Source organism: Schistocerca cancellata, chromosome 5, assembly GCF_023864275.1.
Source record: "Schistocerca cancellata isolate TAMUIC-IGC-003103 chromosome 5, iqSchCanc2.1, whole genome shotgun sequence".
NCBI classification, from domain to species: Eukaryota; Metazoa; Arthropoda; class Insecta; order Orthoptera; family Acrididae; genus Schistocerca; species Schistocerca cancellata.
The window spans coordinates 13,964,049-13,990,046 of NC_064630.1; the positions used below are offsets into that span (position 1 = coordinate 13,964,049).

A 25,998-nucleotide genomic window follows, 5' to 3' on the forward strand; every position below is an offset into this window, starting at 1 on the left:
TTACTGGACCCATTGAATGGACCGAAAAGTCTGATGAACAGAGAATACGAACTCTGAAGAAACCAGAGAAAGACGGAAATAATGAGGGGTACTAGAGATGAGGTTAGAGATAAATTGAATATCATAACTGGAGATCAGCAAGGAGATGAAATGAGGATTTTCTGCTACAGTGCGCAAAATAGCGCAAGAAGAACGATGCTAAGAAGGTGTAAAGAAGCAGAGTAGCACATGTAAAGACGGAATTCTCGGCTGTAATCGCCTACCAGTATCATACAGAGGCCTAATCTCAGAAAGAAATTTCTGAGAATGTTCCATTGAAGCAGAGGTTTGTATGGAAGTGAAACATGACCTGTGGGAAAATCATGATCAAGATAATCGAAGCGTTTTCGCTCTGTTACTAAATGAAGTTGTCGAAAATTAAATGGGCTGCTAAGATGCGAAGTTTCTCTGTAATAGTTCCATGGATAGGAATACTTGGGTAACACGTTAAGATGTACTAAATCTGTCACAAGACTGATAATTAAAACAAAGGGTAAATGCGCTGTTTCATATGGCATCCTGTAGCAAGAAGTTTCTGGCTAGCTCTGCTACGTAGCATTCTTGTAGCACCTGCAGTCTTAATTGCACGGTGTCCGTTCGTGGTTAACTCCGTGTGTTGAGACCTCACGTAGCCATACACGAATCTCGTTCGGAACTCACCTAAGCGGAGCAGAATGCCGTCACAATAGAGATCACAAGGTGCGCCGGGTAGCAGTAGCTGGTACACTGCTGGCCATTAAAATGGCAACACCACGAACTCGGCATGTAGCAAACGTCAAATTCGCAAAAAAGTGTATTGCATGCAAATGAATAGCATATCTGTGCATACGGACAAAGAAAGCAAGGGTATCGCTGTCTACATTCAGTACATAGGGAGAAACTACATAGTGTTTTTCTCATTTGAAAATCGTATTTGAATAATATAATAATTCCAATCCCAAAGAAAGCAGGGGTTAACAGATGTGAAAATTACCGAACTATCAGTTTAATAAGTCACGGCTGCAAAATAATACCGCGAATTCTTTACAGATGAATGGAAAAACTGGGAGAAGCCGACCGGGGAAGATAAGTTTGGATTCCGTAGACATGTTGGAACACGTGAGGCAATACTGACCCTACAGCTAATCTTAGAAGCTAGATTAAGAACGGGCAAACCTACGTTTCTAGCATTTGTAGACTTAGAGAAAGCTTTTGACAATGTTGACTGGAATACTCTCTTTCAAATTCTGAAGGTCTTCTTCTGTAGTGGTCAATCCAAGGATTGGTTTGCAACAGCTACAATGGCAGCTTGTCTCCATTCTGTGCTTCTTTCAGCTTTTCTCTTCATTTCTTTATAGGTGTTACATCCCACATCTTTCACGATTTGATCCATGTACCTCAGTCGTGGTCTTCCTCTTGGTCTTTTTCCTTCGACATATCCCTCTATGATTGTGTTCAGGAGGCCTTTATGTCTTAATAGATAGCCTGTAAATTGCACTCTTCTTTTAACAATGAAACTCCAAAAGTTTCTCTTCTCACCTGCTCTTTCCAGAACCACTTCGTTTGTGACCTTGTCGATACATTTTATTTTTAGCATGCGTCTATAGCACCACATTTCAAAAGAATTTAGCTTCAGGTCTTCCTCTGTCCCGAGAGTCCATGTTTCACACCCATAGCATACCACACTCCACATATATGATTTCAAAAATCTTTTCCTGATTTCAAGGCTGATGCTCCTAGATGTTAATATGTTTTTCTTCTTGTTAAAAGCAGCCTTTGCTTGAGCTATTCTACTTCTCACTTCTGCCTTGCTCCTTCCATCCCTGGTAATATTACTGCCCAGATAAGTAAATTTATCAACTTGTTCAAGCAGTTCATTGCCTACATGAACTTGGACATTCACTTGATCTTCTTTGTCGCATGCTTACTTTTGTTTTTGCTTTATTAATTCTCATATGATATTCTTCATCCATAACTTTATCCATTCTATTCAGTAGGACTACAAGATAATCTTCACTTTCAGCCAGGACAGCTATATCATCGGCATATCTTACCATATCTATTCGTAGGCCATGAATTACTACACCTGTCTGTGAATTTTCCCTTACTTTTTTCAGCGCCTCTTCAATGTATACGTTAAAGATAACAGGGGATAGTGCGCAACCTTGTCAGACACCTTTCCGCATCTGCACGTCTTCTTGTTTTGTCCGTCCACGGATAACTGCTGTCTCGTTTTTGTACAGGTTCCATATCATTTTTCTATCCTTATGGTCTATTCCTACTTTTTTGAGTACTTCAAACATCTTATCCCATTTAACATTATCAAAGGCTTTCTCTACATCTACGAAATCTATGTATGTTTTCAGATTCTTATCTAGTCGTTTCTCTATTATTAGTTTTACAGCAAATATTGCTTCTCTGGTTCCTCTATCTTTCCGGAATCCAAACTGGTCTTCGGAGAGTGTAGCTTCGACTTTTTGTTCTATGCGTTTTAGGATAATTGAGGTTAATATTTTAGAGGCGTGCGTAACTAGGCTGAGCGTCCTATAATTTTCGCATCTTGTAGCATTTGCTTTCTTTGGAATGAGGATCATAATGTTTTTCTCAAAGTCTGTAGGAATTTTACCCTGCTCGTACATCTTGAAAACAAGATTGTACAACTCCTGATTCAGTTTTGCTCCTCCAGATTTCAGAAGTTCGGCTGGGACATTGTCTATACTGGCGATTTGTTGTTTTTCAATTTTTTCAGAGCTAGTTCAAACTCTTCCTTTAATATAGGTTCACCTATGTTGTGTGCATCTACTTCTGTTTCTTATTCCATGATGTTTTCAGACAGGTCTGGTCCGCTGTACAGTTTTCCTATATTGTGTTTCCATCTTCTTGCAACTTCATCATCGTCATCCAACATATTGCCATTTTCATCCATCACAGCCTTACACTTGTTTCTTCTGTCTCCAAAGCAGTGTCTCACACATTTATAGGCGTTGTTGATATTTCCCTCGCTCATGTTGTCCCCGAAATGGCTCTGAGCACTATAGGACTTAACATCTGTGGTCATCAGTCCCCTAGAACTTAGAACTACTTAAACCTAACTAACATAAGGACATCACACACATCCATGCCCGAGGCAGGATTCGAACCTGCGACAGTAGCAGTATCGCGTGTTGTCCTCAACTTAAATACAGAGATCATCAAAGTACTTTTTTCTTGCTTGTTTTGCCTCTCTGTTGATTCTGTTTTTCACTCTTGTATTTCTCTTGGTCTTCCTTCTTCACAGAATTTTTTAATTTCCTTCTTTCTTCCATCATATTTAGTAGGTCATTAGTGATCCATTCCTTCCTTTTCTCTGTCCTTTCTTTTCCTATTACTTCTTCTGCTGCTTCTAAAATACCAGTCTTTATTTTTTCCCAGCTGCTTTAGATGTCATTGCAGCCCTGTGTATTTGTTTTCTTGTCTGTTTCTAGTTGATAGTGCTTCAGTGTATTTTCGTTTCTCAGGTTTGTCAAATCCCATTTACATGTACTTCTTTTTTTAATGTTCTTGAATTTTAGTTCAGTCGTTATCATAACGAGTATGTGGTCACTTTCCACATCACAGCCTGGATATGATCTACTGTCCTTAACTTGGTTTTTAAATCATTGCTTCACTAATATGAAGTCAATTTGATATCTGTTAATGTCACCAGGCATTTTTCAAAGTATATCTTCTTCTTGGATGATGATTAAAGAAGGTATTTGTAATGCAAAGTTTATTTCTTTGGCAGAATTCTACAAATTTATCCCCGCTTTCATTTCTTAATCCTAATCCAAAATTCCCTGCCACATCCTCTTTTTTACCTTCTCCAACAACGGCATTCATATCGCCCATGATGACAAGGTTTTCAGCTCCTTTAATTCTGACAATTACTTCTTCGATTTCATCATCCTCGTGCCTCGTAGTTGGCATGTATACTTGGATTATGATTGTGTCTCTTGGTTTAGTTTCCAATCGGACATAAATTATCCTCTCACTATGTTGAACAAATCCTTTTACTCTTAACCCCATCTCTTTACTGAGGATAATTCTCACTCCTGCAATCCCGGGATTGTCTTGTGCTGTTCCAGTGTGTATGATTCTGTAATCCCCTGACCAAAAGTCGCCAGCGTTTGGCCATCTCATTTCTGAGACTACCAGTACATCAATATCCATTCGTTTCATTTCCATTTTCAAGTTTTCCAGTTTACCACATTTAAGAAGTGAGTTGACGTTCCATGTTGCTATCCTTCTTACATTAATGCTTTTGGATTTTGGTATCTCTTTAGTTGTCCCCGCCCGGAGATCCTAATGGGGGACTATTTTACCTCCGGAGAATTTTTACCAAAGAGCGTTCCATCATAAGCTGTTGATACTTGGGATACCCGCCCGGGTCTTTAATGGAGTGGTTTCCCGTTGCCTTCTCCATTCTATGCCGTTGGCCACCTTGTGGCTCCTTCGCCTTTAGAAGCAGTTTCCCACCCCAAGGGCAAGAGAGTGCCCTTCCTTCTAGCCGCTCATCCACCCTCCTAGAAGGCCGTTGGCAATTGATAGAAGGTAATCTCCTTATCCCGGGAGATATTCGGCTCAGTAGAAGTATAGGTTGGAAATGGAAGACCCCTAGCCTTCGAAACCTAATAGCGTCAGGGTCGGAAAAGAACAAGGGTTGGCCGAGGGTGGCCAAATAGGAAAGATAAAAGTGAGCCGCCTGCCATAAGTAAGTGGAAGCAATGCCAGGACTCAGCTCGGGACCCCGTGGTCGCCAGCCACGTACTCACTAGGTGTGAGTCCCTGAAGTGATTCTGAAGGTGACAGGGGTAAAATACAGGGAGTGGAGGACTATTTAAAATTTGTACAGAAACCAGATGGCAGTTATAAGAGTCGAGGGATATGAAAGCGAAGCAGTGGTTGGGAAGGGAGTGAGACAGGGTTGTAGCCTATCCCCGATGTTATTCAATCTGTGAATTGAGCAAGCAGTAGAGGAAACAAAAGGAAATTCCGAGTAGGTAATAAAATCCACGGAGAAGAAGTAAAAACTTTGTGGTTCGCCGATGACATTGTAATTCTGTCAGAGACAGCAAAGGACTTGGAAGAGCAGTTGAACGGGATGGATGGTGTCTTGAAGGGAGGATGTAAGACGAACATCAACAAAAGCAAAACGAGGATAATGAAATGTAGTAGAGCTAAATCTGGTGATGCTGAGGGAATTAGATTAGAAAATGAGAGACTTAAATTAGTAGATGAGTTTTGCTATTTGGGGAGCAAAATAACTGATGACGGTCGAAGTAGAGAGGATATAAAATGTAGACTGTCAATGGCAAGGAAAGCGTTTCTGAAGAAGAGAAATATGTTAACATCGAGTATAGATTTAAGTGTCAGGAAGTCGTTTCCGAAAGTATTTGTATGGAGTGTAGCCATGTACGGAACTGAAACATGGACGACAAATAGTTTGGACAAGAAGAGAATAGAAGCTTTCGAAATGTGGTGCTACAGAAGAATGCTGAAGATTAGAGGTGTAGATAACATAACTAATGAGGAGGTATTGAATAGAATTGGGGAGAAGAGGAGTTTGTGGCACAACTTGACTAGAACAAGGGATCGGCTGATAGGACATGTTCTGAGGCATCAAGGGATCACCAGTTCAGTATTGGAGGGCAGCGTGAAGGGTAAAAATCGTAGAGGGAGACCAAGAGATGAATACACTAAGCAAATTGAGAAGGATGTAGGCTGCCGTACGTACTGGGAGATGAAGCAGCTTGCACAGGATAGAGTAGCATGGAGAGCTGCAGCAAACCAGTCTTAGGACTGAAGACCACAACAACAACAACAACATACCAATATACCCGTTATTTCAGTGTTACTTTGATTATATGACTGTAAACGTAGAGATTAAGTTCTGCATAGAAAATTATTTGGTGCTGCCATGTACTTAATCTTTGGTATGACGACCGTTCAGTTCTCCACATAGAAATTTTGTCAGTATGCTCACAGTTTGGTTTAGTATCCTTCTAACACATCTTGTGTAATCTCCGTCTGCTAGTTAACTGCAAAATGAAGGGTAAGTTTATTTTATTGGTGTCTCTGTTCCTTAGTGCCACTGGCAGCCCTGCTGGGGGCGCCCCTGAGCACTGCCCACACCCGCGCCCTCTGAGACCGACCCGGCCGTGTTTTCTGTCCACAGCAACTTCCGGGGGCTGCCACTCGGCGCTCGGCATGGAGGAGGGCCGCATCCCCGACTCCGCGGTTTCCGCCAGCTCCTCCTATGAGCCCAAGTCCGTGGGGCCGCAGAACGCCAGGTGGGTGACAGCAGCGGCACGCCAGACACACAGATTACTTAAGAGACATTCATTACAGAAATCATATCAAGTTAATAAATAACTTTAACAAACAACTCTATTTCAGACACATTATTGAAGATCCTTTTCAATTGCAAACTTTAACATTACATTTAAAGTAACAGTTGACACACAGCCTCGACTTTAACACGAATGCTTAAAACGTACTTATTAAACTTAACTTGGGCAATCTTGCAGTGCGAATCACGAAATTATTCAAATGCCCCTTGTAAGATGGATTTTTAGGGCATAGAAAGTTACAACCTTGTACAGGGTTATTACAAATGATTGAAGCGATTTCACAGCTCTACAATAACTTTATTATTTGAGATATTTTCACAATGCTTTGAACACACATACAAAAACTCAAAAAGTTTTTTTAGGCATTCACAAATGTTCGATATATGCCCCTTTAGTGATTCGGCAGACATCAAGCCGATAATCAAGTTCCTCCCACACTCGACGCAGCATGTCCCCATCAATGAGTTCGAAAGCATCGTTGATGCGAGCTCGCAGTTCTGGCACGTTTCTTGGTAGAGGAGGTTTAAACACTGAATCTTTCACATAACCCCACAGAAAGAAATCGCATGGGGTTAAGCCGGGAGAGCGTGGAGGCCATGACATGAATTGCTGATTATGATCTCCACCACGACCGATCCATCGGTTTTCCAATCTGCTGTTTAAGAAATGCCGAACATCATGATGGAAGTGCGGTGGAGCACGATCCTGTTGAAAGATGAAGTCGGCGCTGTCGGTCTCCAGTTGTGGCATGAGCCAATTTTCCAGCATGTCCAGATACACGTGTCCTGCAACGTATTTTTCGCAGAAGAAAAAGGGGCCATAAATTTTAAACCGTGAGATTTCCCAAAACACGTTAACTTTTGGTCAATTGCGAATTTGCTGCACGAATGCGTGAGGATTCTCTACCGCCCAGATTCGCACATTGTGTCTGTTCACTTCACCATTAAGAAAAAATGTTGCTTCATCACTGAAAACAAGTTTCGCACTGAACGCATCCTCTTCCATGAGCTGTGGCAACCGCGCCGAAAATTCAAAGCGTTTGATTTTGTCCTAGGGTGTCAGGGCTTGTAGCAAATGTAAACGGTAAGGCTTCTGCTTTAGCCTTTTCCGTAAGATTTTCCAAACCGTCGGCTGTGGTACGTTTAGCTCCCTGCTTGCTTTATTCGTCGACTTCCGCGGGCTACGCGTAAAACTTGCCCGCACGCGTTCAACCGTTTCTTCGCTCACTGCAGGCCGACCCGTTGATTTCCCCTTACAGAGGCATCCAGAAGCTTTAAACTGCGCATACCATCGCCGAATGGAGTTAGCAGTTAGTGGATCTTTGTTGAACTGCGTCCTCAAGTGTCGTTGCACTGTTATGACCGACTGATATGAGTGCATTTCAAGCACGACATAAGCTCTCTCGGCTCCTTTCGCCATTTTGTCTCACTGCGCTCTCGAGCACTCTGGCGGTAGAAACCTGAAGTGCGGCTTCAGCCGAACAAAACTTCATGAGTTTTTCTACGTATCTGTAGTGTGTCGTGACCATATGTCAATGAATGGAGCTACAGTGAATTTATGAAATCGCTTCAATCATTTGTAATAGCCCTGTATTTCTGTTTCGAGGGAATACCTCACCATCAGACAATATGGCATTACAAGAAACAATTTCACCATAACATCATACAGATGTTAAGCAGTCTTTTCGGAAATGCCGTGGTTATCCTGTGGAAGAAGAGAGAACCTAGTAATAGGCGGTGTCACTTTGTAAGCTGGACTGACGTTTGCATGAAACTGTTTTGTAACAGTAACTCACTTTGTTCTTATGGCGTCGCAGTCTTGTTGTGCCGAGCTGAGGTGTTTCCATTTCTGTATCTCTCTTGGCTTGCTTGATCACCGTTCACAAAGTTTCACAAACATACCAGTAACTTGGAAACACGATCACAAAAACAAATCTGTAGTGTAGTGGACAAGATGGAGGTCAAAATACAGCTGGTTCCGATTTGACTAACGATCTGTCGATCTATGTGGTGTCAATTGTTTACATGCCTTCTGCAGGTCTTTGTATCGTAATACAGATGTAGGCTAACGAAATACACTTCTGGCGATTAAAACTGCTACACCAAGAAGCAGATGATAAACGGATCTTCATTGGACAAACATATTATACTAGAACTGACATGTGATTACATTTTCATGCAATTTGGGTGCATACATCCTGCGAAATCAGTACCCAGAACAACCACCCCTGGCCGTAATAACGGCTTTGATACGCCTGAGCATTGAGTCAAACAGAGCTAGGATGGCGTGTAATGGTACAGCTGCCCATGCAGCTTCAACACGATACCACAGTTCATCAAGAGTAGTGACTGGCGTATTGTGGTGAGCCAGTTGCTCGGCCACCATTGACCAGACGTTTTCAATTGATGAGAGATCAGTAGAATGTGCTGGCCAGGGCAGCAGTCGAACATTTTCTGTATCCAGAAACGTACGTACAGAACGTGCAAAATGCGGTCTTGCATTATCCTGCTGAAATGTAGGGTTTCGCACTGATCGAATGAAGGGTAGAGCCACGGGTCGTAACACATCTGAAATGTAACGTCCACTATTCAAAGTGCCGTCAATGCGAATAAGAGGTGACCGAGACGTGTAACCAATGGCACCCCATACCATCAGGCCGGCTGATACGCCAGTATGGCGATGACGAATACACGCTTCCAATGTGCGTTCACCGCGATGTCGCCAAACACGGATTCGACCATCGTGATGCTGTAAACAGAACATGGATTCATCCGAAAAAATGACGTTTTGCCATTCGCGCACCCAGGTTCGTCGTTGAGGGCACCATCGCAAGCGCTCCTGTCTGTGATCCAGCGTCAAGGATAACCGTAGCCATGGTCTCCGAGCTGATAGTCTATGCTGCTGCAAACGTCGTCGAACTGTTCGTGCAGATGGTTGTTGTCTTGCAAACGTCCCCATCTGTTGAGTCAGGGATCGAGACGTGGCTGCACGATCCGTTACAGCCATGCGGATAAGATGCCTGTCATCTCGACTGCTAGTGATACGAGGCCGTTGGGATCCAGTACGGCGTTCCGTATCACTCTCCTGAACCCACCGAGTCCATATTCTGCCAACAGTCATTGGATCTCGACCAACGCGAGCAGCAAAGTCGCGATACGATAAACCGCAATCGCGATAGGCTACAATCCGACCTTTATCAAAGTCGGAAACGTGATGGTATGCATTTCTCCTCCTTACACGAGGCATCTCAATAACGCGTCACCTGGCAACGCCGGTCAACTGCTGTTTATGTATGAGAAATCGGTTGGAAACTTTCCTCATGTCAGCACGTTGTAGGTATCGCCACCGGCGCCAACCTTGTGTGAATGCTCTGAAAAGCTAATCATTTGCATATCACAGCATCTTCTTCCTATCGGTTAAATTTCGCGTCTGTAGCACGTCATTTTCGTGATGTAGTAATTTTAATGGCCAGTAGTGTGTATTACAAACTGAGCCTCAGTGACAATATTATTGTACAAATGATGATATAAGAACTATTTATTTTACATATTTCTAAGCTATAGCTGGGGCTAGAGTCAGAAGACTGTGATGTTATCCATCTTTTATTCTGAGGGTACTGTAGTGAAATTGGAAAAGAAATGTGAATTTTTTAAATGTTTCATTTCATTAAGGATCTCGTTATTCCCCATGTGGCCATGGATGAATATTTCCGTTTCTTCCAAGATGTCCATTTTCCAGCTCTTTTCTAAATGATGTAGTACTTTGAGATCGTTGTCTAACGTTGTGTCCTGTTTCATTTATATGTTTCGCTATAGCTGATTTATTCGATTTTCCAAGTCTGAAACAGTAAATGCGTTCTTTAAAGTAGGTTTTCATTAGCCACCTTCAAAATAATCTTCTTAACAACAAAGACATAATAACGCAGAAAATTGTACACTACTGCACATATGTTGATGACACATTCATTATATACAACGGAACTGATGAAGAAATAGAAACTCTATTAAACAGGTTCAGTACTTTACACAATAACACCCTGTTCACCATAGAACATTAACATAGCTTTTAATTACAAAGTATCTCGAAGATTTTTGCCTGTTCTGTATATCGATACTGGCAAGGTAGCTGTCCAAGGAACACCAAGCCTGAAGTGTGATAAAATCACAAATTGTAAGTTTAGGAATTTTTCCTACTTGTACAGTGAAACCTTGTTTCTTGTCAAATTTCATGATTTTAGGTCAGCGGTAAGTACGCTACAGATTTTGATTAAAGAGTTTGCGAATATAGGAATAGATGTCATAAGTGGCCGTATCTTTTGATTGCACTGACCTTAGTAGGTGACATAAATTTCAACTTGAAACGTTTTTCATCAGAGAAAGGGATCTTAACAGTCGGATGATCACACAGACAGACAGACAGACAGACAGACAGCAAAAAGGTCCTACTATAATGGGTTCCTTTTCTATCGATTCAGGTACGGAGGCCTGAAAACAAGAATTCTTTGTACACTAGCTCCAGAGTGCGCAAAAACTACCGTTTCCAGCCATATTAATACGAAAATATTCTAAGTTTTGGTGATTAATTTTTCTCGCTTTGCACCTGTCGCAGTACGTAGTGCCTCTCGACAGTGTTGCGATGAAAGAAGCAATTGAAATGCAGCTAGAAACAATATTGTCATGGGCATCCATCCAACGACCAAAATATTTTTCTCTAAATTTTTTAGTGTGAAGGAGGATTTAATTAAGCAACTGTCGGTCCCTGCGGTGTACACAGATTATAACAACGAGAACGACTGAAAAATTGTTCAAATGGCTCTGAGCACTATGGGACTTAACATCTATGGTCATCAGTCCCCTAGAACTTAGAACTACTTAAACCTAACTAACCTAAGGACATCACACAACACCCAGTCATCACGAGACAGAGAAAATCCCTGACCCCGCCGGGAACCGAAGCCGGCAACCCGGGCGCGCGAAGTGAGAACGCTACCGCACGACCACGAGCTGCGGACGAGAGAACGACAGAAAGTGAGCTTCGGTGATCAATCCCGAGTCAAAGATTCAGCCCTCAAAGTCAATTTGCTACAACAAAGCCATATTTTTCATGAGGAGGACGGTTTTTTCTCTCTTAATGAAAGAAAGTGGATGAACAAAACGAGCAATATCAACTTTTAGATTTTGTTCTCATTTTTCAGAATCTTCTATTTCTCGGGAAAGAAGTAAAACATCTGGACGCGAACCTTCTATAGTATAATCACCAGAGTCCAAACGCCACTGAACTGAACTGTTCACTTGGCTAAAGCAAATGAAACATTCACGGCACTACGCTAGTAATTTCCGGGTTCGATTCCCGGCCCCCGCACGAAACGTACATTTTGGTCTCGGCGGAGGTTCGAGTCCTCCCTCGGGCATGGGTGTGTGTGTTTGTCCTTAGGATAATTTAGGTTAAGTAGTGTGTAAGCTTAGGGACTGATGACTTAGCAGTTAAGTCCCATAAGATTTTACACACATTTGAACTTTTTTTTGCTAGTAATTACGCTCGTTGTACTTTCGCGTATCCCGAAAACAGCACTATTTCACACTGTTGGCTCACTGTAAGATGAGGGCTCAGGGAAGAAGTTGTCGGAATGACGTACACCAGTGTAACATAGAGGCTTCGCTGCACGGTTCTTCTCGCGCCGTGCTTTTAGAGTCATTTCTTATCCCGCCTACCTGCGGGGTATTTCACACAGAAAGTCTGTTCATCTTTATTCAGCCGTGATTGAAATAAATTGCGAATGTTGCTCCCCTGGAACGGCAACGTCTGCACTCGTGCGGAAATAAATGAAAGCGATTATCTCTTGTAATTGGAGGAGTGCGCAAGCAGAGAGTTACGGCGGCCTCAGCCGCGGGGGTGTCGGGAAGGGGGTGAGGGTGGAAGGGCGGGTGTTGGATGGGCGGGGGGGGGGAGGAGGGGAGAGGGAGAGGGGTGTGAGACGGCTCCAGCTAACGGCCTGGCGCCATGCAATTGTGTGGAGTGGAAGGAACGACGTCTATTAAAACATTAATGTGCCCGAGGTGGATTCTATACTGCACTGTAGATTTCAAGACACTTTTCTCAGAACAGCAGCATTCTTAAAAAAAATGCTTGTCTGTTCGCTCTATGACAATAGTTGCGAAGTTCATTACTTCTTGGCGTTTCTGGAAAACTTTTATTACAATGAAATACTTGATTACTAATAACGTATGTTGGGCTATGTGACCTACTGTCACCATCGTGACAGACCAAACATTTCTGTTCGATCCGATTCACTTTCCGTCAGTTACCCGACGCTGTTTCGAGAAATACAAACGCTACTATCGTAGCACACAAAAAAGCCAATTTGTCCTTGGCTGAATCGGGATGTAAAGGAAGGGAACTAGCTTTCGACTTATCTGGAAGTTGTTTACATCTTGACATATTCGAGCTTTTTCGCGTGTTATTGTTACTACCCATGTCATGTAATGTAATTCACCGTCTCAAGTCAAGTAGCCTCATACATAACGTCACGTCGCGCAACATGACGGCCGGCCGGAGTGGCCGAGCGGCTCTAGGCGCTACAGTCTGGAACCGCGCGACCGCTACGGTCGTAGGTTCGATTCCTGCCTCGGGCATGGATGTGTGTGATGTCCTTAGCTTAGTTAGGTTTAAGTAGTTCTAAGTTCTAGGGGACTGATGACCTCAGAAGTTAAGTCCCATAGTGCTCAGAGCCATTTGAACCATTTTTTGCAACATGACACATACCACCAAGCCACCCGTTCAGGACGCACACTTCCCCACTCTGGGATTATAGATGCACCCTCACTCTCTGATACTTTCCGCTGTAGATGCATCCCACTCTCCAGAAGCACATAAATCTGTGTTTATTTGCTCTCACGCCCCCTCAGGATACGTATAACAGTGGGTGGGTCTAACAGAGTTCATTGCGCTGGGGAAGTGGGGTTAACTCGTAAAAAATGGCGAATATGTCAAGAGGTTTTGACTTAAATATGTTTGAAGCTGCCAGATAAGTCGAAATCTAGTTGCCCTCTTTTACATCACTAACTCTGCCCACGATATATTAGCATTTTTTGTGTTACAATAGGAACATTTTTCATTCTGCTCCCCAAGTTTTACTCTAATTTTGACATTAGACTGCCATAGCTTGACAACCAATGTAGATTTCTGTTCACGACTGATCCAATATATTTTTATTGTCTTTCGAATCATGTTGCTTATATCATGGCAAACGCATAAAACTTTCACAAAAAAAAAACAGGTCGACCATTAATGCCATCTACGAGTATCTATCTACCTTCTTACAAAATTTGAGCCGATGAGCACAACTATGAAACACAGAAGTGGCGCGCGTAAAAGAAAAAAAATTTGGCACGGAAAATCAATTCGAAGCCAGATTTTTGAAAGCGAGTTGTCAATTTTACCATAAGGATGCATTTTTTATTTATCTCGTTCAGTTTAAACCGTTTGCGCGCATTCAGTTCAAGACGTAAGAACGAATTTTACATGCTACATTTAACTCGACTTTAAATCATTGCAACTCGACAACGGATAAAGATTATTGGATAAAAAAACTCCTTTTGATTTTATCCATTTATCATCCTTCGTGCAGAGCTTAAACCGATTCTTACAAATTTAAAGTGTAGAAGCAGCGCACTTAAAAAACATCCAAGACACACATCTTTGTTGCACGTAATTTGGAAATTTGTGGTAAGGGATTATGGGACCAAACTGCTGAGGTCATCGGAAATTTGGAAATTTGTGGTAAGGTCTTATGGGACCAAACTGCTGATGTTGTAAGTAGGCTGTTTAGGTTTTCATGTTGGTAACGCCACGTAGCGCTCTGTATGAAAATCACTGGCTGTGCTTGGAATATTCGCTGTTGTAGTGTTGAGCATTGGATGTGAACAGCGCGTAGCGTTGCGCAGTTGGTGGTGAGTCGCCAGCAGTGGTGGATGTGGGAAGAGAGATGGCAGAGTTTTGAGAGCGGACGATCTGGACGTGTGTCCGCCAGAAAGAGTAAATTTGTAAGACCGGATGTCATGAACTGATATATATATATATATATATATATATAATGACTTTTGAACACTATTAAGGTAAATACATTGTTTGTTCTCTATGAAAATGTTTCATTTGCTAACTATGCCTATCAGTAGTTAGTGCCTTCAGTAGTTAGAATCCTTTATTTAGCTGGCCGTATTGGCGCTCGCTGTACTGCAGTAGTTCGAGTAACGAAGATTTTTGTGAGGTTAGTGATTCATGAAAGGTATAGGTTATTGTCAGTCACGGTCATTCTTTTGCGTTACCCAAAAAATATTGTGCGTCAGTTCAGTGATTATCAGAATAACTAAAGAGAGAAATGTCTGAGTACGTTCAGTTCTGCTCAGCTGTTTGAAAATCAAATAACGTAAGGGGTTTACCAGCACAGTAATTCATAAATTTTTCTAAGGGGAGGTTTCAAGGTCATCGGTCCCTAAGCTTACACACTACTTAATCTAACTTAAACTAACTTACTCTAAGGACAACACACACACCCATGCCCGAGGGAGGACTCGAACCTCCAACGGGGGGAGCCGCGCGAACCGCCACAAGGCAACTAAGACCGTTCGGCTACCCCGCGCTGCTATTGCTTGTAAAATCCAAATGGAGGAATATTGTTTCAAATGGCTAAACCTTATATTAGACCAAGGTTCGATACACCGATGGACCGAATCCCAACTATCAGTCTCCTCCCAGTCCGAAGTTATGGGACTGCTTTTGCACGTAAAGTTTGAACGGTCAACATACAAATCTCACCATTCGCTGAGTATTAATTTCATCCTAATTGAAATCTTTTGCACATGGAATTAGCCGATTAGCACAGTTTGCCTGGCGGCACTGCTATACAGCATATTCTGCATTGCTCATTAGAATCTCCTTTACAGGTGCTGTTGGAGGGAAGCATTAACAGAAAACGGTTTGTTGTTACAGTGTAAACAACGGAACTGAGCACTGGCCGTCGTCAGTGTCAGTTAAGAAACGTGGTATCACTGAATACTTGATAGAATAAGATGTCAAACCTGGTGACATTCTTCAGGGTCAACGCTGGTGACATTCATCAGGGAACACAAGCCGGCTGTGATGATGATGATGATGATGATGATGATGTTCATGCACAGGCGTAGCCAGAATTTGATTTCGGTGGAGTTTCAACAAACGGACATCGTTTTAAAGTAGACTTAAAACACAACACAACAAAATGGTTCAAATGGCTCTGAGCACTATGGGACTCAACTTCTGAGGTCATTAGTCCCCTAGAACTTAGAACTAGTTAAACCTAACTAACCTAAGGACATCACAAACATCCATGCCCGAGGCAGTATTCGAACCTGCGACTGTAGCGGTCTTGCGGTTCCAGACTGCAGCGCCTTTAACCGCACGGCCACTTCGGCCGGCCCACAGCACAACACAAAACAGAAGTTTGTTCCCTGGCTCCCACTATAAACTTAAAATACATCTGCCAATGAGATTCATGTTTATGGATATGGAAACGGTAGACGAGTGTCACCCCCGTTCCCACATTCGGACTTCTCAGAAATTCTGGACATTTTGTTGGGTTTTGAACGCCAGTTCCACGCCCGGGGCAATGTTCAGAAATTTGCAGACACACGTGTGGCTATATGTAATCTTTTTCTTGAGGAAACGTGTCTGGGATACCACACACAGCAGCATAGCGGCGAGTGGACAGCCGAGGACTCCACGGACAAGGCAGAGTCCTCAGCCCTTCCACCAGTGGTTTCCTGCTCTGCTGCTGAGGACGCCAGTCTTCCGTCTTGCCCCTTACTGTTCACAGAAGTACAGCCAGGAGGATAACCGCTGCGGCCCACTAGCGTAAGACCCTGCACTCTAGAATGCCGGCCAGCTCTTCCAGAACCCGCGAAAGTTCTTCTTGCTTACGCTCCGGCAAAAATGGCTTCCCCTAGTCAAGACCACACGCTTTTAACGAAAAAAAAAACTAGTAGAAGAATGGAATGCTAGAGGGGTGCGTTACCTACGTTGCTACACATTGCTCTCTAGCCGCTCATGTAAACAATACACAACTCAGGTGGAAAGTCTGTAACCTTCCCCTCGCTTATCGACCTTAATGACAGTGAAAAATTAAACCACGTGTACCTAATGGAACTTTGGGAAAAGCAATCGTCACAGAAGTTAATTTGACGGTAAAGGCTTACATCTAAATGAAAGGAAAAATGCAAATGAAACTGGTGGAAATTAATTTTGAAAAGAGGTGAAGTTAATAAAAAAAAATGTGCGGTCGTCACGTTAACAATTAATTGGCGCTAATCAGATATTTGAGATTTGGAGGACAATTACTATAGTAACTGAAAAAGAAAGGTTATTACACATATAATTAGCACTAGAAGTGTGGCAACTGAAGGTTGACACGTGTAGTGTGAAAACTGAAAGTTTGTCAGAAGTCATAAATTTCGCTACACTCTGACTTAATTTAGCAGAAGAATTAATAAAACTGTAAAATCGAAAGTTAATTTAGTGACTGAAGTTAATAGTGAGCTTTCTTTCTGAAGCACATCGAAATTCACTAAAATACGGTTAGTCTTGGGCTACCTCAACAACCATTTCAAAAGCTACTTGAATCTACGCAATTTAGAAATAAGAGATTTAACTTTGAACTTGAATTAAATGATTCTGAACAATTAACAATAGTAAAATTTAGTATGTACCAAGCTGAGCTGCAGTCACAGGTAAGCTAAAATACGGTAACAAAACTCGCACTCTTAATTTGTGCTTGTGTAATCTAAATATTGTAGCCAGCTATGAATACCTTAACTGAACTTTGAAATTAAAGCAGTGAAATCGAATGATACTGGCGTTTGAATTTCAACGACATTCGGATTCATTCCGGAAAAGGAAGGGACCCTGCTTGGTAATGCAATTGGGACAATGAGCAACAAACATTCATGCTACGTTGCTGTAATTTTGTTATTTGAACAGTTTGAAAAGCTGAGGTCTGCCATACAGTTCTAAAACTTTACGTGCTTCCAGTCTTACTTGTTGGTTGATTGAAGGTTTGAAGCCGTCGATCGAGGAGGTGGCGACAGTCATTCATTGTCGGCCGTCGCTGTTGCAGAAGCTGGATGTTGGCGCGCCTTCTTCTTGACACAGTCACCAGGCGAAACAGGCTCTTGATGTGCGCCAGCTAATTCTTCCCGTCCACGACACCGTGTCAGAAACTATCATAGCAAGTCGAGCGCAATTACATGCTGCCCAACCCCGAAAGCGCGGCAACTCGCGGGAGCGTCACCCAACACACCTGCTCCACTGCACTACCCCAGCCAGACTCTCTCTGCTCTGCCCGCGCTCCACGCGGTAGAGTTAACATTACCAAAGATCCTAAACACTTGGGTTCTCCACACGACCTATCGATGTATTCGTTCGATAGCATAGTTGTCCCTAGGCTAGACCCAGCGTATAAATACAAATAATATTCACAAAACAAACCAATTATAAATCGACATAAATGCATAAATATATACAAATAGTAAAACAATTACAATATACAAAGACACAGAAATGTTATATCTTCAGGTAACAAAATAACGAAAAAAATTTGCAGTGCAATAGATGGAAATAGGAGGATATGCATTTCCGGCGTTACAGACTGACCTGACCGGTTTGAAAATGTCATCCTATGGCACTTTGAGCGGCAAGTGAATTACGGAACTCAACATCAGACAAACCACATTCCTTTGAGGCTCAGTCCACTCACTGGTGCCAAAGCGGTCGCCACCGCTAACTAATCGCAGCCGTGTTCCCAACGCGCACTAGGCCTCGCTAGCAAAAACTGGGTAATTCTGAAACAAAGATTACATTGCAATCGATTTTAAGATCGCTTCTCCACTTTTTATGTTTGACAACGTTTCGAGTGGCGTTTGAACCTCGAACATGCCCCTCTCGCTACAGCCATGTGTTGGTGTGAGGACTGTGCGTCGTTGGTCCAGCAAGTTTAAAAAGCGTGACACAGGAATGCCTGAATTACGTAACAAGGAAATAGTTGAACCTCCATTAATGGCGATAGTCGTGTTACTAAGAGAGAAACTGCAAGCTTAATCGGCATTTCAAAAGTAAGTGTACATCACGTAGGTGCTTTGCCTGGTTATCGGAACATCTCTGCACAATGGATGCCACGGATTTAGACTTCTGAAAAGAAATCGCACATCCTTAAAATTTCCAGGAAGCTCCTCTTACATTAAGAGAATGGAGGCGAGAGCTTTCTACATTTAATTGTCTCAGGCGATGAAACATCGGTATAATACTGCGAACGGCAGGTAAAACGTCAGTCCGCGCTATACTGACACTAAGGCTCGTCCCAGATAAAGAAATTCGAGGCACAGTCATCAGGTAGAAATATCATGACGACATTGTCTTGGAACGCAGATAGTGCTGAAAAACAACACTACGAGTTTTGAAATGACGACTAATAAGGGTGCGAAAGAATAAGGAAAATATTTTCCTACAGCTTGGCGACGTCAGATCACGAAATCCACACGTCACCACAGAAAAATGCTGAAATTATACAAAAAAAATAAAAATAAAACCCGTGGTCTAAGGGTGCCCTCTGTAATAAAAAAACTGAGTTAGTGGAACAACGACGAACTGAAACGGGTGTCTTGCGACGTCCGCCCCGAGCAGATACAACGAACGAAAAGGAACAAAATGAGATTTAAAAAAAAAAAAGGGTAGCGTCTTTGATTCATAATCAAAACGACTTCGGTCCCGGGTTCGATCCCCGCCACTGCCTAAATTTTGATAAATAATCAGCATTGGCCGCCGAAGACTTCCGGCATAAGAAGGCAGCTTCATTCTGCCAACGGCCTTGTCAAAGAGGGTGGAGGAGCGGATAGAGGTTCAGGGCACTCTCTTGTCCTAGGGGTGGGAAATTGCCCCGAAAGGCGGAAGAATCAGCAATGATCAACGACATGAGGATGCAGAAGGCAACGGAAACCACTGCATTAAAGACACGTAACGTGTATCCACGGGACATGTGGCCTGTAATTGAAGAAGTGTCATGATGATCTCTCCATTGGCAGAAGATTCCGGAATAGTCCCCCATTCGGATCTCCGGGAGGGGACTGCCAAGGGGGAGGTTACCATGAGAAAAAGATTGAATAATCAACGAAAGGATAACGCTCTACGAATCGGGGCGTGGAATGTCAGAAGCTTGAACGTGGTAGGGAAACTAGAAAATCTGAAAAGGGAAATGCAAAGGCTCAATCTACATATAGTAGGGGTCAGTGAAGTGAAGTGGAAGGAAGACAAGGATTTCCGGTCAGATGAGTATCGGGTAATATCAACAGCAGCAGAAAATGGTATAACAGGTGTAGGATTCGTTATGAATAGGAAGGTAGGGCAGAGGGTGTGTTACTGTGAACAGTTCAGTGATCGGGTTGTTCTAATCAGAATCGACAGCAGACCAACACCGACAACGGTAGTTCAGGTATACATGCCGACGTCGCAAGCTGAAGATGAACAGATAGAGAAAGTGTATGAGGATATTGAAAGGGTAATTTAGTATTTAAAGGGGGACGAAAAAAAATAAGAAATACGCACATAACGTCAGACAGCAGTAATTCCGATGTAGTGAAACGACAGACGGGAAACAAGCCACAGAACACGATTATATCACTATTGAACTGAATGGAAAGGCTATAAACGATGACTCACAGGTAGCAAATATGTTTAATACTAATTTCTTAAATATAGTAGGAAGTATTGGGACAAACAGTTAAAGAGAAAAATCACAACGGTATGTTGAAAAACTAACTTTCATAAAATTCAGTCATATGAATGTATCACCAAAGTATCTGAAAGTAAGAATATTCCACATTCTCTTAAAAATAAAAGCTCATCTGGTTTTGATGGCGATTCCGAAAGAGTACTAAAAATTTGGTCCCGTGCAAAAAGCCCAGTCTTATCTAAAGTATGTAATGCATCACGAACTCAAGGCATTTTTCCAGAGACACTGAAATACGCCGTTGTCGGACCACTATTTAAGAAAGATGATAGGAGAGATGTCAAGGACTACCGACATGTTTCATTGCTCACATCATTTTCCAAAATTTTGGAGAAACTGTTGTATTCTAGGATATTGTGTCGCCTTAGCAGCAATAATATCCTCAGAAAATAACAGTTTGGATTTGGGAAGAGTTGCTTTGCTGAAAACGCCATTTACGTGCTCACTCGTCCGATTCTACAAGCATTAAATAATAAAACAGCACCGGTTAGTATTTTCTGCGATCTGTCTCAGGCATTTAACTGTGTGAATCGTATTTTAGATAAATTGAAGTTTTATGGGATTGATGGTATAACCAGCAAATGGATAATGTCATGTGTAACCAAAATAATGGAGAATTTTGTACTTAGTAAATCAACGAATGTTGTAGGAGACGTAATTGTGTCTGGGCAGAAATCACGTGTGGGGTTTCCCAAGGCTCGGTATTATGTCGACTGTTGTTCCTCTTATATGTAAATGATCTATCTAATACGCAACAAGCAGAATTAGTTCTTTTTGCATATCACACTAATATTGCAATCAATCCAAGCATACATACAGAAAGAGAAGACACGCTAAATATCATTAACTGGTTTCCTCATCCTCAACCTTTTTTTTTTTTTAAAAAAAAAAGCATTATGTTCAGTTTTGTCCATCTACGGGTGCCACACCAATGATAAGTGTAACATATGGTCAGGAAATAATAAAGAGAGTGGAAACTTCAAAATAGTTAAGTGTCCACATTGGCCAGAATGTAAACTGGCAAAAGCAGATTTTGGAACTCCTAAAGCAACTTAGTTCAGCACATTCTCACTTAAAATCATAGCGAATCTTAGCAGAGACAAATCAATGGGTTGACATAATTTGCATATTTTCACTCAATAATGTCACGTGGAATAATTTTCTGTGGGTATAATTCATCTTTGAGAAAGAAAGTCTTCGTTTCTCGAAAACGTGCTGTAAGAATAGTATGTGGCGCTCACCCACGATCAACTTGTAGATATCTGTTTAAGGACTTGGGCATTCTGACAGTTGCTTCACAGTATATGTATTCCCTCATGAAATTTGTTGTAAATAATCCACTACAGTTCGAACGGAACAATGATGTACATAATTACAATACCAGAAGGAAAAATGACATTCGTTAGTCCACATTAAGTTTGTATTTAGCACAGAAAGGGGTACACGTTGCTGCAACAAAAATTTTTCATCCCTTACCCAATGAGATTAAATGTCTGACGGACAGAAAAGTGAAATTTGAGCACAAACTAAAATGTTTCTCCTTGTCGACTCCTATCTAGAGGAGAATTTATAGTATTATACTGTGTAAAAGGTGATTGGTAGGAATTACTAAAAAACATCCGTATGGCCTGCCGCGGTGGGCGAGCGGTTCTAGGCTCTTCAGTCCTGAACCGCGTGACCGCTACGGTCGCAGGTTCGAATCCTGCCTCGGGTATGGATGTGTGTGATGTCCTTAGTTAGGTTTAAGTAGTTCTACATTCTAGGGGACTGATGACCTCAGCTGTTAAGTCCCATAGTGCTCAGAGCCATTTGAACCATTTTTGAACATCCGTATGCTCTTAAAAATAATTCGTTCTGCATCCTTACGATTTATCGTCCAAAATGATCCACGGAATATGAAACTAACTAATAGACTGAAGCTCATCATAGCCACGGCATCATCTACGCAGCATAGAATTGTCTTCCGCCTGTTCCCGATAACGACAGAACATCTGCGGGTGCATCACTACACATATGATGACAAAACTGAGGCAACTTTGGGAGGCTCGTTGCGAAAATAGACGTAGTGTTGTTCCGAGATGACTCCACAAAACTTGTTCATCGTTGGCAGATGTGTATCCAGTTATGTGGTAATTAGTCAGGAAAGTGGAAATCGTCAACTGAAGAGTGCTATCGATGGATCACTGCCACGTTTCTTGTGTTACAATATACCCATAGGAACCCAGATTACGAAGGTAGGGGCTTCAATGTTCATTCAAACTTCGTAGTTAACTGAATTCGTTGGTAACGTCCAAGTAAACAATATCTGTTTCGATATTTTATTTGTGCGTGACTGTTTACTGGAGTAAAGAATGTAAAACCTACAGGAGGGACATCGTTACTGTACTCTTCCATATTCCAGTGTAACATTTTAATAGTGGCAAAATTAATCTACGAAACGACATGCATGTTTACACAATCGTCCTATACCGTGTCAACGTTACCACGACTGAATTAGGTAGAACGAGTTTCAACACCGTGTCACCTTACTTGATGGAGGTTCCATAGAAGGCTTGGAGTCACATTCTTTCTCGAGTAATATGTCGTTGTGACTGACAATTGTTGCCAAAAACCAAAAGCATATTCATAACGAATAACTTAAACAGTTTCACTAAATACCCAGTATTATCGGTAACGTCGTGTGATCGATTTCAGTCGCACTAAGAAATAAGTTCAGTTGCACCCTTTTTCACTTGTTTGGAAAGGCATTACATCCGAGTAAGAATTACATCAAGAGGTAATAATCATTTACACTGTTATTCTTCAGTTTCTCCCGGTCTGTTTGTTGATCGAACGGTCCACGGATGTACTGCCGGTTCAGAGTGTTCAAACGGACAATATTTCGGCGATCAGACATGTCGCCATCGTCAGGTACGCTAACGGACTCACCTCCGTCCGCGGCGTCGGCGTCGGCGTCGGCGTCGGCGGTCGCGGAGACGCTAGTCTCGGCGCCTGTGACGGCGTAGATGTAAGTCCTCTGTCCGCCCTGGTCGCCAGATCGTTTTGTTTGCTGAGAGTCTTCTTATTTAAACTCGGTGCTGGTTCCCAATCCTTACTTAGATTACAGCCCCAGTGTCGGCTGATGAGTTCGTCCCTGGTACGAGTTTTTATGGCTTCTGTAACGACGATGTCCCAATATTTGGAAGTATGTGCCAAGTTTTCAAGAAAGGTCGTCGAGCACATGCGCAAAACTATAGACCTATGTCCCCAGTCTTCAAGAAGGGTCGTCGAGCAGATGCGCAAAACTATAGACATATATCTCTGACGTCGATCTGTTGTAGAATTTTGGAACAAGTTTTTTGCTCGAGTATCATGTCGTTTTTGGAAACCCAGAATCTACTATGTAGGAATCAACATGGATTCCGGAAACAGCGATCGTGTGAGACCCAACTCGCTTTATTTGTTCATGAGACCCAGAAAATATTAGATACAGGCTCCCAGGTAAATGCTATTTTTCTAGACTTCCGGAAGGCGTTCGATACAGTTCCGCACTGTCGCCTGATAAACAAAGAAAGAGCCTACGGAATATCAGACCAGCTGTGTGGCTGGATTGAAGAGTTTTTAGCAAACAGAACACAGTATGTTGTTATCAATGGAGAGACGTCTACAGACGTTAAAGTAACCTCTGGCGTGCCACAGGGGAGTGTTATGGGACCATTGCTTTTCACAAAATATATAAATGACCTAGTAGATAGTGTCGGAAGTTCCATGCGGCTTTTCGCGGATGATGCTGTAGTACACAGAGAAGTTGCAGCATTAGAAAATGTAGCGAAATGCAGGAAGATCTGCAGCGGATAGGCACTTGGTACAGAGAGTGGCCACTGACCCTTAACATAAACAAATGTAATGTATTGCGAATACATAGAAAGAAGGATCCTTTACTGTATGATTATATGCTAGTGGAACAAACACTGGTAGCAGTTACTTCTGTAAAATATCTGGGAGTATGCGTGCGGAACGATTTGAAGTGGAATGATCATATAAAATTAATTGTTGGTAAGGCGGGTACCAGGTTGAAATTCATTGGGAGAGTCCTTAGAAAATGTAGTCCATCAACAAAGGAGGTGGCTTACAAAACACTCGTTCGACCTATACTTGAGTATTGCTCATCAGTGTGGGATCCGTACCAGATCGGGTTAACGGAGGAGATAGAGAAGATCCAAAGAAGACCGGCGCGTTTCGTCACAGGGTTATTTGGTAACCGTGATAGCGTTACGGAGATGTTTAACAAACTCAAGTGGCAGACTGCAAGAGAGGCGCTCTGCATCGCGGTGTAGCTTGCTCGCCAGGTTTCGAGAGGGTGCGTTTCTGGATGAGGTATCGAATATATTGCTTCCCCCTACTTATACCTCCCGAGGAGATCACAAATGTAACATTAGAGAGATTAGAGCGCGCACGGAGGCTTTCAGACGGTCGTTCTTCCCGCGAACCATACGCGACTGGAACAGGAAAGGGAGGTAATGACAGTGGCACGTAAAGTGCCCTCCGCCACACACCGTTGGGTGGCTTGCGGAGTATAAATGTAGATGTAGATGTAGATCCTGGTACGTTCGTACTCCATCGCGCGATCCTCGGACAAACAGTGCTCTGCAACCGCTTACTTGTTGGGATACATCAGTCGAGTGTGCCTCTGGTGCTCTCGCCAATGAGCTTGGACGCTGCGCACTGCCTGTCCAATATCTGTCTTCTCACATTGACACGGAATCTGATATACGCAGGCCTACCGCAAACCAATACCACCTTTGACACTTCCCAGTAATGCTCGTGCTTTATTGGGCGGGCTTTCAGAGAGTGCCTCAGTGTACGCTATGAAGGCAGAGGCTGCCCCTTCCTCGGTGACTTCTTCCGTCTCCACAGGTTGTACTGCTGTGGTGGGGCGGAGAGCGCGCCTAATCTTCCATTCTGGGCACACAGAGCGCGCACCATTTCAGACGCAGAGAGTCTGCCATAGGAGCTTGAACACCTCATAACTGTACACCGGAAAAATGCGTACATCAAATCTGTTTACGTACATTCCGGCGTTACTCTACAATTGCCAATTATCAGCCAACTCAGCTACACTAACGCGCTGTCAGAACGAAAGTCATAAATATTTAACATCTTTACTTTGCTTAAGAGGAGACTTCTTCCTCCAAGTTTCTATTTCCACTAATAGACGTACTCGTAATTATAGTCTAACACTTGGTGGCTTAACAGAGCACACCACAGAAACTGCCTATTCCATCCTCTTTCACTCACGGACAGCTACCTACTGCTGTGCGCCATCCGCTCTCTTACTCCAGCACTACAATCTCAGACCAGAAGCAGTATCTTTGGCTGTGCGGTCGTGCACAGTCAGCGATACGCTTTATTAGATTTAGATTAGATTTACTTTCATTACAATTGATCCGTAGTGAGGAGGTCCTCCAGGATGTGGAACATGTCAGAAAAACAACAATACATGACAAATATTTACAACTAAAACAAATAAGCTAATGTACCATTCCACAGGTCCCAAGTGGAATGATCATTTTTTAATGAACACTAAGAGTCATTTTACAAATACTAATGCACTGAATTTAAATTAAAAAAGTTTTTTATTTATTTATAATACAACTACTGTAATACTTATTTACAATGAACACATTACTGCACTGAAATGGTGCAGAAGTTAGATTATACTTACACACCACACACACACACACACACACACACACACACACACACACACACACACACACACACACACACAACTTTTCAATGAACACATTAATGCACTGAAAT

General features: G+C 42.5%; 1 protein-coding gene across 1 annotated transcript in view; it reads left to right on the forward strand.

Moving 5' to 3' along the window:
* The window catches only part of LOC126187749 (discoidin domain-containing receptor 2-like), a 751,525-nt gene that overhangs the window by 164,347 nt on the left and 561,180 nt on the right, over positions 1-25,998 (forward strand). Inside the window, exon 2 of the mRNA XM_049929002.1 lies at positions 6,212-6,326. Within this exon, the coding sequence (XP_049784959.1) occupies positions 6,212-6,326 (115 nt within the window). The remainder of the gene's footprint in view (positions 1-6,211; positions 6,327-25,998) is intronic.